The 13,190-nt window shown below is 38.2% G+C and overlaps 1 protein-coding gene across 3 annotated transcripts; it reads left to right on the plus strand.

Moving 5' to 3' along the window:
- Positions 1-362: 362 nt before the first annotated feature.
- On the plus strand, positions 363-8,709 carry LOC5507610 (nuclear autoantigenic sperm protein). 3 transcript variants are annotated; one of them, XM_048730004.1, is made up of 15 exons: positions 363-502; positions 585-683; positions 993-1,076; positions 1,397-1,434; positions 1,569-1,688; positions 1,958-2,104; positions 2,598-2,779; positions 3,321-3,385; positions 3,663-3,736; positions 4,767-4,857; positions 5,303-5,537; positions 5,931-5,987; positions 6,325-6,393; positions 7,972-8,034; positions 8,353-8,709. In XM_048730004.1, exons 1-15 carry the CDS (start codon positions 435-437, stop codon positions 8,518-8,520), a joined length of 1,560 nt encoding a protein of 519 aa, XP_048585961.1. In that variant the 5' UTR covers positions 363-434; the 3' UTR covers positions 8,521-8,709. The 3 variants fall into 3 exon arrangements, with proteins under 3 accessions (XP_048585961.1, XP_048585963.1, XP_048585968.1); XM_048730006.1 differs by having other exon boundaries at positions 7,972-8,068; positions 8,353-8,547; XM_048730011.1 differs by lacking the exon at positions 1,958-2,104.
- The last annotated feature ends 4,481 nt before the right edge of the window (positions 8,710-13,190 follow it).

The raw sequence follows: 13,190 nt of genomic DNA on the forward strand, positions 1-13,190 counted from the left end.
ATTGGCCCGATGGGGGAGGGGCATATGGGTAGTACACAACAAAAGCAACATACACCACACGGTCAACAACAAAAAAATTAAATAAAAGCGAAAGGGCAAGGGATCAGATTGATACTTATGAATAAGCGTCATATATGCGTCAGTAACGAGGTTTCAGGATTTTTTTTCTGCTGGTAAAAACGACACATGGCAAAAATTCCAGCCCATCACACCATAGCCTACCCCTTCTTTTGGCCCACAGAGGGAGATCAACAAATTAGAAACGACTGTTTAATCCAGTTTTTTCTTGTATTTTTTGGAGGGGTAGGGAGAGGGCCCGAAGTATAACTAAAGATTGGAGCATGCGCACAGTCGAACCAGTGACGTCACAGCGCGGGAAAACTAGCCGCGCGAAAATTCTCTTACACTCATTCGAGAAGACCTCATCGAACAACATGGCGTCAACTGAGAAACAAACACCTTCAAATGTCGAGCAAGAGGCGATCTCCGATGAAACTTTTGAGTAAGAACCAATCCGTAATTAGTTCAGTTCTGCTAAAGGTAAACTTTCGAATCGATATTTATGTTTTTATGCTTTTTTGCAGCGAGGAAATTGCGAAGTTGATGGGCAAGGGGAAACGACATTTCATTTGCAGCGAAATTCTTGACGCTGTCAAATGCTTAGAAGAGGCGACAAAAAGACTGTAAGTGAAATTCGCATTAATGGGAATCTTTGTGAGTTACAAAGATATCTGTTTTTGGTTTACCAAAATTTGTGACGTACAATTCTAGGCTAACTCGTCCAAATCTTTCAAGACCGCTAAACTTATAATTTAAGCGAATTCAATTTCTATCCTACCCTATATAACTCTTATTAGAATTCATTTCCAATATTGTTTGTTTGGTAAGCTTTTCTCGATCAAACCTGTAGGGTGAATAGAAATCCCTGTCTTTTAGCGAGTACATTTTGTTGTACTTTTGATTTCATGCCCTCTGTGCGCTTTTCAAAACAGAGATAAGCGGTACGGCAAAACAAATGAAGACAAATGTGGCGAGGCCTACTTGTGGTATGGAAAAGCACTTTTTGAACTTGCCAGGTAAGCACATGGAATTATTGTACTCAGAATCTCGACTTAAAGTCGAGTCTGGATTCCTGTAAACTTTTTCAACCGGAAGTGTGTGAATAACTGTAACTGTGTAACTATTAATTAATTTAAAATGTTATTGCAAGCTCAACCAACAATCTAGGTTTCCCTATAAAGCAAGGATGGTTGAGGTGTTGTCATTAGTTCTTTGATTTTAGAGCCTTCAAATGGTTTCCTAAAATTTTCATGATCACATAAAAAAAATTGCAAAAGACCATTTGGTGGTTGACATAAATTCATGAGTTTAACTAAGCTGTCTTTTTATTTGACAGGATGGAAGGTGGCGTACTTGGAAATGCCCTGCAAGATGGTTGGTTCATTTCTCAACTTTTTTTTATTTCCTCCTCTCCTCCCTTTCCATTCCCTCATTCAAGCTCTTCAGCTTAGCTATCTTCTCATAAGAAAATGCAATGATCTCAATGGATTCATTTTACTGCTAAACAGCTATTGATGAAAAGGGTGATCAAAATGGTGAAGAGAGTGAGAGCACGAATGGGGCACCTTCTGACAAAAAGACTGACGAGCAAGAGGTTGATTCCAAGGAAGAGAAAGATGAACTCATCGGTAAGCTACCCTAGTAGGAAAACACATACAGGGGACATCAGACAATCCGCAAAGTGCTTTCTCATGTTTTCACAGATGATGAGATACACAACAATGTGTTGTTATCTGTATAAGTAAAGATGCCGTTACAGTCTTTACACTTTCCGCTTTGGTTGTACCATAATTGACTAAAACAGTTTTATACATTCATGATAGTTGCACCATAGTTTTATTGTTGAAAAAGTTTAGACCGGCACATTGAAGAAGCTAGGATTTGTCCTGTTTATTAGTTGGCCCCAAAATCAGTGAAATTCCAGAAGAGGAGAAAGAGCAAATTGGCACAGAAGTGGTAGAAGCTATGACTCGGGAAGCCTTTGATAAAGCGATGGAGGAAGACAAGAAGAAAGATGCCAAATCCGATGAAAAACCCACTAAAGGTTTGGCAACCTTTTTAAAATGCAAAGGGTTGTCAATGGAACCAATAGCAGCACATCCCCTCTAGCTTTTTTTGGTTGATGTTCTTGAGCTTTCACTATATAATTCTGCTGCTATGGATTCTTCTGAATACCCATGGTGTTCTATATGTGTTGTATTGTGGTATTTAGACTGCTTGCTTGATAAATATCCTGTAACATCCCAACATGGTTTATGGTTTAGGGCAGTAAAAGATGTATACTATTTGCTTTGGTAAATATTGTGCAATTTGTTATATTGTTGTTTTCATGCACTGAACAAATCTACATCATGTTAAATTAAATTTTCTATACTGTAAATGACATTGTGAATTTAAAATTATGCATACTGGAGTAGATCTCTTCAAAAGCAGTAAGGGTTTGCTAATGAATTAATGCTTCTTATGACTTGTTTTTTTGTCCCATATACTTGACAGTTTTTGTTTGTAATTACTGATTTTTTTTTTTCTTGTTTAAGGAGAGTCAAGCAAATCAGAAGAGAAACCAGCTGATGACAAGAAGGCATCAGAGGAGGCTGCCGGGGATGAAAACAAGGACGAACTCATGGAAGGAGAGGAAGAGGAGGAGGAAGAGGAGGAGGAAGAGGGTGACGATGATGAGGACAAGGCTGATGAAGGTGCTGACGAAGCCAGCGATAAGGTAAGGTGATGGTGGAGACGCATAAAGTGATGATGGTGAGGTCAGTTAGTCTATGAAAGGTGCAGATGTAGTCAATGACAAGATATGGTGATAGCCAGAATAGGCCCTCTTTGTGAATTTTTTTTTCTTATTTCTTTTACTTCTGTGCACTTGTTGCTCAAATGTTTGCAATTGATTTTTAATTTACTATGGTGACATTTATGGCCAAGATTCTAATAAATTGTTATGTAATGAGACTAGTTTGTTATTAGCCAGAGCCAAGTGGTTTATATTTACTTGAAGGAATGTGAAAATGGTTTTACTCTAATACCAAGCACATTTTACCTTGCAGATGCTCCCATATAGCCTTATGGCCTACTGAATCTTAACATAAGAAAAACTAAATATATTGCTTGGCTATAACCTGGCCATTGCAATATCATAATTGTTTACATAGTGACGAGACTAATTTTTATCATCTCTGGTGCATGTGAATGCCTTTGACTGCAAGAGGCTTTGATTTCATCCCTTGTTCACCTCTCCTGCCCATCTCCATTTTCAGGATGAACCCACATATATGGAGCTTGCTTGGCAAGTCTTTGAATTAGCACGTCTCATTTTTGAAAAGTAAGCATTAATCCATTCATTTGGTATGTTAAGCTCCCTGCAAACTGCGCCATCACCTGCCAGAATTGCTGGCGAATTTTTGCTTGACTGACTATAGGACAAAGGAAATGTCAAAATAGGAAATGGACTTTCTGACATTTCCTTTGTCTTGTGGTCAGTCGAGCAAGAATTTGCCAGCAATGCTGGCCGGTGCTGGCGCAGCTTTCACAGGGCTTTATGTTACAAAACAAGGTAACTGCCTCTAGATTTCTCACCTCTACCTTTGGTCATTTATCAGGAGAGATAGCAAAGAAGGCAAGCTTTTACTTGCACAATGCCATCTCAAGCTTGGTGAGATACAGATGGAGCAAGGTTAGTCTATCAGATGTTCAAATAAGTCAGATTCATAGTTACAACCCAGATATGTACCCTATTTACCTGCGTATAATGAACACTTTTTTACTCCCAAAGTGACCTCGAAAAACAGGGTGCGCATTATAGGCGGAACCCATTGTTGATAAAAAGTGGAAATCAATTTTAAAAAATGTGGTGATCCCATTGTAGGTGAGAAACAGTCACAAAATCGCTTTAAAATGACGCAGTAAAAGGTATTCCAAACGTAGAATATCTTTAATCTCCTCGTTATGTGTTTTGTAAGAAAATAGCCCCCAAAACTCGCCAATAACAGCAATTATTTATGCATCCTTCGCGATTTTCTTGTTGTTGGCCATGTTGGAATTTACTCCAGCCTCTCAGCACCTCGTCCAAGATGGCGGTAATTGCTGTGAACGAACACAAGCTCGCATTTCGATGTTCCATGTGAAAATAAAAATGTTCAGCAATAAGAATAACAGCTTTACAGATGTGCTACATTGCGCTGCTTATGGCTAAGAGGTTCAAAGTGATCATCACCTTCAAGTTCAGATGTAGAAAAGCATTTAGCGTACTTATGCATATATAAAATAATTTGTGAATCAGAACATTTATCTCATCTGGGGTACTTCTGTTTCTTTTTTGGTTGTTTCTTTTTTCCTTCTATTTCTATTGGGGTGCGTATTATACGCAGGTTTTCTAATTTTCTTTTGAAAAAGACCTTGAAAGTTGGGGTGTGGATTCTACACATTCATGATTAAAATCCAGATACGTACTATTCTAAAATCAAAATTTTGTAACAAAAAGAATCCTCATCCCCCCATTTCTCCCCTCCCTCCCCCCAACAAACTAAAATATCAAACCCTCAATTTCAAACCCTCAAAATACCAGGGTCTATACCCATAGTACAAAATTTAAAATGATACAGCTCAGTAGATATAGAAATATGTCTGATTTTGTACGCTTCACCTTTTTAATAGCTTCCATTTAAAATTTTAGTGAGAATATTTTGGTGTTTTTATGCTTTCAGAACAATTTATGCCTGCAATTGACGACTTTCTTAAATGCTTGGATATCCAAAAAGAGCATTTGGAAGAGGACAACAGATTACTGGCAGAAACGTATCCTTGAATAAAATAAGGTTACCCCCCCCCCCGCCCCCCCAATATTTTGAGGCCTGCAACAGCTGTGACATGACAGCACATGAATTAAGTGTTATACAAAAGAAGAGGTTGCAATCCCCTTTGATAAGTGGCTTTTTTTGAGGTGATTGTGCCATGGAGGTCGTGGCCTTACCTATCCTGGGGACCAGAGGCTCCAAGCTTCACCACCAATGAGCTGCCGCCCTCTGGTACCCAGGGTATAGCCCAGGGTTTATTCTTACTCAGAGTTTTGAAGTAAAATAAAAAGAAATACAGATGAGTCCATAGGAGCTGAAAAATCTGGCTACTCCTTTCACAAAATCTTGCCCCTTCTCCCCGCCCCAAGCTGAACTCCAGGCTTTGTCCCTGCTGAAGAAATAAACCAGACTGCCATGTAATCTTTCCTTCTTTAACTGATACAAAGGGCATACAATATTGGCCTGTCATTCTCCTTCCAATCAATGCATGATAAAGCGAAGAAATACTACAGTCAAGCATTAGAGGTTCTTGAAAAGAGGATGAATTGTTTGCAGAAGAGTATTGATGAAGCTGATAGCAAGAGCAAGGGCAAGGGTAAAGCCGATGATGAGGACCCAACCGTGAAAAACAGGAAAGAGCTGGAGGAGCTACAAGACTTATTCCCTGAGATTAAAGCCAAGGTAAAGAAATGTTGCCAAGGATTGGTTTGGACAGGAGATTTTTTTGGATATCTCCCATTATGAGTTATCCTTCCCTTCTTCATTACCTAAGACTTCAGCTAGGGTTAGAAAAGTCGCCAGGGAGGGTTTAGACAGAGTATTAACATTTCTTCTTTTATGAGTTGTCCTCTTCCCCTTTTAACCCGGGATTTCAGCTAAGGTGAAAAAACTTTGCCCATGCTTATGAATTCCTGAGGGTGTGGGGCTACAACTAAAAAAAAAATGAAGAGCTGAACTCAAAGAACTTAAAAACCTTCTTTCCTGAGTTGTCTTTTCCTACCCCCTTTAAACCTCTGTGTCAATTTGCTGTTACCACTGTGTTTTATGTAATGTACTCTGTTTTTTCCTTGAAAGGTGGATGAAGCCAGTGACCTCATGACACAGACAAAACCAGATGTTGCATCAATCATGGTATGTAGGACTACATCAAGACTAGAAAAGGCATCTAATGAAACCACAGTATCCCCTCCCAATGTGGAATTATGTTCCTCTATAGGTGACATTCTGTTAGGCTACCCCATGGAACTCAAACCAGTGCTGACTCACAAAGGGCACCTCAAATGACCAAACAAATCATGTCCAGCGAATTCAGACAGGATTCCACAAGTTTTTATAACGCACATTTACATATCCTGTCAAACACCTTTCCTACTGCCCTTGTTATATTTTTGTATGTAAAAATTTCTTAAAAAGTTCACATTCAATATGTCAATCTGTCTTGGTTTCTAACTGGAAATTGCACTTTCAGAGTAATGGCGCAACAACAACTGTAGGATTTGGTGCATCGTCGTCAGACGCTCCAACTAAGGCCACTCTAGTACGTATTACATGATCCAAAGAGAAATATGATATAAACGATTTTAGTGTATGGTTCTACGATCCTTGAACTATATATGTATACTGTAATCTATATCTATATATGGCTACACCTTCTGATGGTCTTTCGTAACTTGAAAATGTCAAAGTAAGATTCCACTGTGTTTCCGCCCTCCTTGTTTACTTGTGATTATTGATCCCCTTCCCAGAATCACGTTGTTCTATAGGAGCTATTCTAACTCAAGTCTTGACGATACCGTAGACCCAAATGGCTTCATTTCGAGTGAAATTTTTTTTATTAAGCCATTCGATTACAATAGGCACACTCTAGATGTTAGCCAAAAAATACCACCAAAATCTTAAATACTCCGCCAGATATTCAAGAAAAACCGAATTCGAACTAGTGTAGCGTTATTCTCCAAGGCGTCAATAATCCAATAATCCTGTTTACTTAGCTCAAAGTCCCGCGATCAACATCCGGGGAACTTAGTTTTACGGCTTTTCTCTCTAATTAGCATACAAGCGCGTCAATATCATTATCGACGTTTTTTCGAGATTTATCCGTATTTATATTAACTTTATAAGCGTTTACTCTAAATTTTGCATAGTTGTAAACTACGCCAAGATTAAGTAAGAATCCTTGGCTTCCTTCGAAGAAGGCTAAGCGAGGGAGAAAGCCCAAAACATAGAGATGTCTCCATTCGCGGTCTTTTTAAGTTTTCCGCGCTCTTTTTTTCTTCGGTGCAAGCTCGCTTCGGTCTAGGCATCTTCCTTCACTTGCACGACTAGCGCTATGACATTTGAGCGCCTAAGAGTTTTCCCGCTGCGTGTAGAGCGTGCAATGTGATTGGTTGCCATACGCGGCTCTATTTGCTCTTCGTCTGTCATTACTGTCACGCTGCCTCTAATGTTTCCACAACTTCAATCCCCGATATCTCGCAATCAAATTTCACCCCATCTTACTCTGAATATGTGAATTAAAGGTACACTTCTGACCGCCCGATTCGTACGCAACTTGGCAAGCGTCTAGTATAGATATTGTGCTGTCACATCGTGCCGCGGATAATCAATAGCTTTTTTTTGCTACGGACTTAATTACCGCGTTGAAGCCAAAGAAGCAAAATTATTCCACGCCTAACTCTGACCCTTGATTATTAATCAACGAGGCTGTGTGACGTCAAATGTAGACACGGTTTGTCATTTCAGTACATGACGAAAGATATAAAGCAGATCCCGGGAGGTCACGCGCTTTTGGTGTGTATAAATAAATCGCATGTTTAAAAGTAGTCGATTTCGCACTTCGGACCAGGCAAAAGCACTCTTAATTAAGCGCGTATAAAAAATGATTATTTTAGGAGGAAAGTACAATCATCAAGCTTTAAATTGATATGTAGTTTGTTGGCATTTGCTTTAATTCGACGCGAGCGCGAGCGGATTTTGCACGGACGATCGGGGTAATTACCGCTTGGGTCTACGGTATCCTTAACGGTTTCTGGTGTTTAAGGATTTCTGTTGCGAACAAAAAATAATTTTCAAAATAAATTTTGCCTCTTGCATGACGTGTTTACGTACCTTTCAGATTGCTATCAAAAAGGCCCCCGTAGCCGCGACCGACATTTCCCATCTAGTTCACCGAAATAAGGTGGGTGCGGCCCAACACGTGGTCTGTTCACCAGGTAATACGCCATAATTTAAGTATTGTTTACATGTTAATTAAAAAAAAAAATCGGTACATTTTTTGAATGAAGCCTTAAATCTTTCGCGATTTATCTGATATTGACGATTATTTAAATTAAAAGTTGTTTAGTTAACAAATTTAATTAAGCTGATGGACACGTGATTATGATGGGCTTTTTATGTGATTTTAATTCCACGGCTAGTGAATTTCTTCTGCTGTCAAACCCTAGACTGAGGCAAATACTTTTTGCTTAGTTAATTATATCGTTTTTCGCTTTGACAGAGGAAACAAGAAGAAGGTAACATGGACACCGCGGCCGAGCCCATCCCGGTGAAAAAACCACGACAGGAAAATGAGGCTAACGGAACCGAACCGCACACCAACGGCCAGGAAAACATGTCAGAACAAAAAACAACAGAAGCAAAAACAGAACCAGCTTGTGCGCATTGATCTCTGAAAAACCTATTCGCTTGCCTATTATATAAAACTGTCATGCTTGGCACGGCACAAGCACCATGTACGCCATATTTATAAGAATTCCAGAAACCCCCTTGTATAGTATATGCAAGTCTGTCCGTTAGTTGCATTCAAAAATAAAAAGTGAAAATATAAAGCTACATAATAAAAGGAATGTTAGTATTAATGTCCATGTGTCGTGTATAGCGGTGACGGGGAGATTCTTCCACGAGTTCTCTCTAAGGGCGGGACGTGGTCTAAGGAAATTTTAAAAATCCAACTAGACCCGGCGCGCAGGGTTAACTGGGATACCTGAGATCTGCAACTTGTTTGTGTGACATGTATGACAAAGATTTTACTGCCTACTTTGGATATACATAATCTTTTTTTGATTGTAAATGCCATATCACAACACTGATTGGGGCAAGAAAGGTAAGAGCATTATCTCTTAGGTGTCCGGTGGACTCGAGGTGCTCCATGAAAGTAGACAGGGCTGATTGTCCTATCTTCAAATACTATCCCCACATCAGAGTTAGCACCGAAATAAGATTAAGGAAAGCTGAAAATGTGTTTTAAAATTGTTATTTCTTAAACATTTCTTTGGTTCACTGCCCTTAATGTGCTATCACTTAGGGGTAAATTTATTTTAACACCCAAAGTGAGTCCTATTGTATTAACAATATAATTTTATTGAAATGTATTATTTTATTTATGTAAGTTACAAGTAAACAACAACATCTATTTATTTAGAAGTCAAATGAGAGGGCTTAGAATATCCGGACTTGATTGAAATTTATAGAGCATAAAAATATTTTCAAGATCAACAACACTACAAAAATATTACAAAACTCTAGATTTTATTGAAAATGTTCCATAAAAATAAAATCACATTTAATGAGGGATAAAGGTATTTTACGTAAATAATAAAACTTGTCTAAAGGAAGCACCCAAGTACAAATAATTTTCATAGATTTAAGTACATATTTTACTTTTACATGACTTACAATATAAGTTACACCTATGCTGTACTTTATTTAAATCGACATGGTTAAAATGATTACATTCAATGAGAGAGATCATGATATTTTATAGTAAGAAAATAAAATTCATCTTAGGGTAGCCGGTCAAGTGTCCAATGTAAAGTAGATTCATCGATAAAGCGATTTGTAGGAGACGATTTCCATCAATTGTTTCAAATTACTACTTCCACTTCAAAATAGATTAAGCAATCAAGGTAAATACCTCAAGTCCATTCATGTGTTCAGAGCACATTTAATAACGTCTTGAAGTAAGCTGTATGAGTCTAAAGCAGTCAGCACTTAAAGTCCATATAACCTTTCAGAGTTGATAGACTTTGTCAATTCTTTATATTTTCATCTTCCAAATGGTATATGGTTCGTATGGACCTTATGAAACACGAATAACGCGCGAAAATAGCTCAAATCTGTAATATTGAGGTATTTTGGTCAACCTTCGGAAAAAAGGCCGTGAACTGAAAGGCCCGGGTCCAGTCATTTGTGACGTAGATCGAGATGTCAACCAAATTACGTGAGAAAACATATGCGCGCTAAACCGGTTCCCGTCTACATGTCTTCTCAGTTATTGCTGAAGAACGTTGTGTGGTTACAACTTTTACCGTCATCTTTATATCTTAACCTGGCAGTCAAATGGTTATTTCACTTCAGGGAACAAATCTGCAAAATTTAGCAGATATTTTTTATTCTTTGAATTGTTTTTGCATTGTGCGCGCGCGCTGCATTCGCAATCAAGAATGGCGACATTCTCACGAGCGCGAGCTGTTTTTGAAACCTACAACAAAACGATATTTTCTTTTTTCGCATACAATTCTCGACTTTAAATTATTCTTCGCTTCATTGTGGGTAGCATTGCAATAGAAAACAATTCGCAAATATTAACTAATTACTAACCTCGATCGTTCGGTCATGCCGGGAAATATCAAACTGAGGCTTTGGAGTACCAACCGAAAATACGATTTTTACATTAACTGAGTCCCTACATTAAATACTACCATATTCTGGAATAATATTAACCGTAGCGATTTTATTTTAGAAAATATAAGCGAAAAACGTTTTTAGGAGAACTATAAGCATGACACATTTCGCGTTATAATCTTTAAATCCTGTTATCATCAGACTCAAATTTGCCCGTTACCGAGCAACGCGCCACAAGTGCTGTGATTTGTTTCATCGGCGCTCGCGCTCACACTTCATTTTTAGTATTTTTAGTATATATAACAAAGAAAAAACATGCCTCGCAAAAAGAAGAATCCTTGGGAAGGTAGAAAAGCCAATGTATAAGCCCAGTGGCAGTTCTGGTAATATCTTATCATACGCGTAGGTTTTCCTCGTTTTTGTCGGTTTTCCACGCTCGCACGTAGATGATCACGTAGATACTCTAAGAATTCCTCTCCGTTGAATCTACACAAAACACAAATAAGACGATAACGCACTATTCAAACGGGCTGATTTTGTCCTGTGAAGATCTACACTGACCCAATAGCAGCCATTTAATTTAGGAGGTTTCGGTTTTCGCTTCCTCCGGAGTGAGATCCTTTGCTTCTCCAATCTTCCCGCGTGTTTGGCGTATTTCTTTGCCAATGCCTACGATTTCCTAGTTTGTTGCTTTTGTCAAAAGCGCGTGTAACACTTGATAAGCGTTTGTTTTCTTCGGAAACGCAACACAGCAGTGGTCGAACCCTATTGGCTAACGTGCGTGTCCCGATTAGGTGTATAGTGTTATAATCCGGAAAAGGGATTAAGCATCAAGGAATCTTTAGAAGCGCATTACGGTAAAACAAAAACTCGACCAAAACACGCTAAACTTTTGAATTTATGTACCATATAGATTGCTCGGAATTGCATCAAATTTGGCAGGTTGATAGAGCAATACCTCGCTAACAAAAGTGTGTGTACAGCCATTAAAATTCTAAATCCATCGAAAGTTATCGGAAATTGATCGCCGGATATGGCTGAAATTTGAATACTGTAACTTTGAAATATAATTACTTTTAAATGAAACTAGATATTAAAAATCGAAGACACACTATTGTTAACAAGCATGTGCTGATTGAAATAAGATATTTGGCGACAGTTTTCACTCACGGGGTATGGTACCTAAATTCTTCCAAAGACACCTATATCGTTTTAGGTTTTACTGCCATTTATTAAAAAAAGTTTTCTTTAAAGCAATAAATATCAAACATAGGTAGATTCTTCATTTTGTAATGGTTAATTTGATACCTCGTTTGTATAGTTTGGATAAATTGTGCGCGCGTAATCATTTTTTTCCGGGACCATGTCGCGAAACTGTTCCTAACCTTAAAATAAAAATGACAAGAAAACAAATCAACTTTCGCTTTCGCGCGAATATTGATTAGTTTATCGATTGATTTCAAAAAGGCGGGAAAACAAGAAACACTCGCGCGCTGCCAAATCAAAAATGTAAATGAGTGAAAAGATTCAACAACAAGTAATTGGACGACTTTTGGAAGCTACAGGTTATATCATAGGTGAATTTGATCCAAACAATAACAAAGACAGCTAAGTTGTCAGGCATGAATGGACTGTTTAGTTCGAAAACTCAACGGTATGTAGAAAACAAACTTCTGAAGTAAAATGAAAAGGCCAATCGCTTTGTGCTGCTTTATGATTTGATGGAAATATTGCATTTACAAATAGCAGGTAGTACTTATCTTAACGAGACTTTTCTGGGTCTTTACACCCCTTGTTATTTATTCATTTGTTTGTTTATCCGATATAAATAACTGAAGCTTTGTATTTCTTGGCTATCGGTGCCGGCTCATGATCTTATCGTAGCCAAATAATAATTTGTGGTATTGCCGTCTCTGAAATTTAACGGATTTAAGGAAAATACGTTGTTTCAGATTTTTTTTTGCCAAAACTTGGGATTCTCGATTCAATCTCCTTTCGTGCTACCAGGAAAATTTTCAAATTTCAATAAAATTCAATTCCCTTTTAAGAATTTGAAAATTTATCTATGCTTTGTTTTGAGCTAGATTGATATAAGTGAAAGGTTTTAAGAACTTTAACTGAGTAATCTTGAGCCGCGTGTCTCGAACTCGGGTCGCAAATGTAAACAAGAGTATATACAGCGAAATCAATCCAAGCTGAGATGATTTTTCAAAAATAACTTGGTAGAAATTGAGGCTATGGTAAAATATGCAGTTATTAAATCGCGAATCGGGCCTTCAACTGCACAAATAACATTGATCTGAGGGCTGGAATCTCAAACTCAAGATGGCGGCCATGACACAGTTTTAAATTATGCAGAAGGATTCTGGTAACTATGACGTAGGACAGTAGGCTGGATACTTTGTGTAAGAAAAACGCTTCAGTAAGGTCGCAATGAGTACACTAAAATAAGACGTATCGCCTATGGCGCAAGGGTTCTTGGGAATTGCATTGTGCAAATCGCGAGACGACAGAAGAAAAACACCAGTTGCATTTTATGACTGGGCTACCACAGGTGTCCCAATAAAAATCTAACTGGAAGTATGCGAATGCTACAAAAGTGAGAACTAGGAGTTTACAGCTTTACAATTGTCTTGTAATGTGCATAAAATGACCAAATAGCCCCCGCTCGTCTGTTTATAAAGGATAAAGCAATTTATGATCCCTCTATGG

The sequence above is a fragment of the Nematostella vectensis genome, chromosome 1, assembly GCF_932526225.1.
Source record: "Nematostella vectensis chromosome 1, jaNemVect1.1, whole genome shotgun sequence".
Classification (NCBI taxonomy): Eukaryota; Metazoa; Cnidaria; class Anthozoa; order Actiniaria; family Edwardsiidae; genus Nematostella; species Nematostella vectensis.

What these genes read in the sequence shown, in the direction of transcription:
- LOC5507610 (XM_048730004.1), top strand. Translation starts at nt 435, where the DNA reads ATGGCGTCAACTGAGAAACAAACACCTTCAAATGTCGAGCAAGAGGCG. An exon ending in AGAGAAAGATGAACTCATCG is followed by an intron (nt 1,689 to 1,957) that starts GTAAGCTACCCT and finishes CCTGTTTATTAG; the next exon opens with TTGGCCCCAAAATCAGTGAA. An exon ending in CGATGAAAAACCCACTAAAG is followed by an intron (nt 2,105 to 2,597) that starts GTTTGGCAACCT and finishes TTCTTGTTTAAG; the next exon opens with GAGAGTCAAGCAAATCAGAA.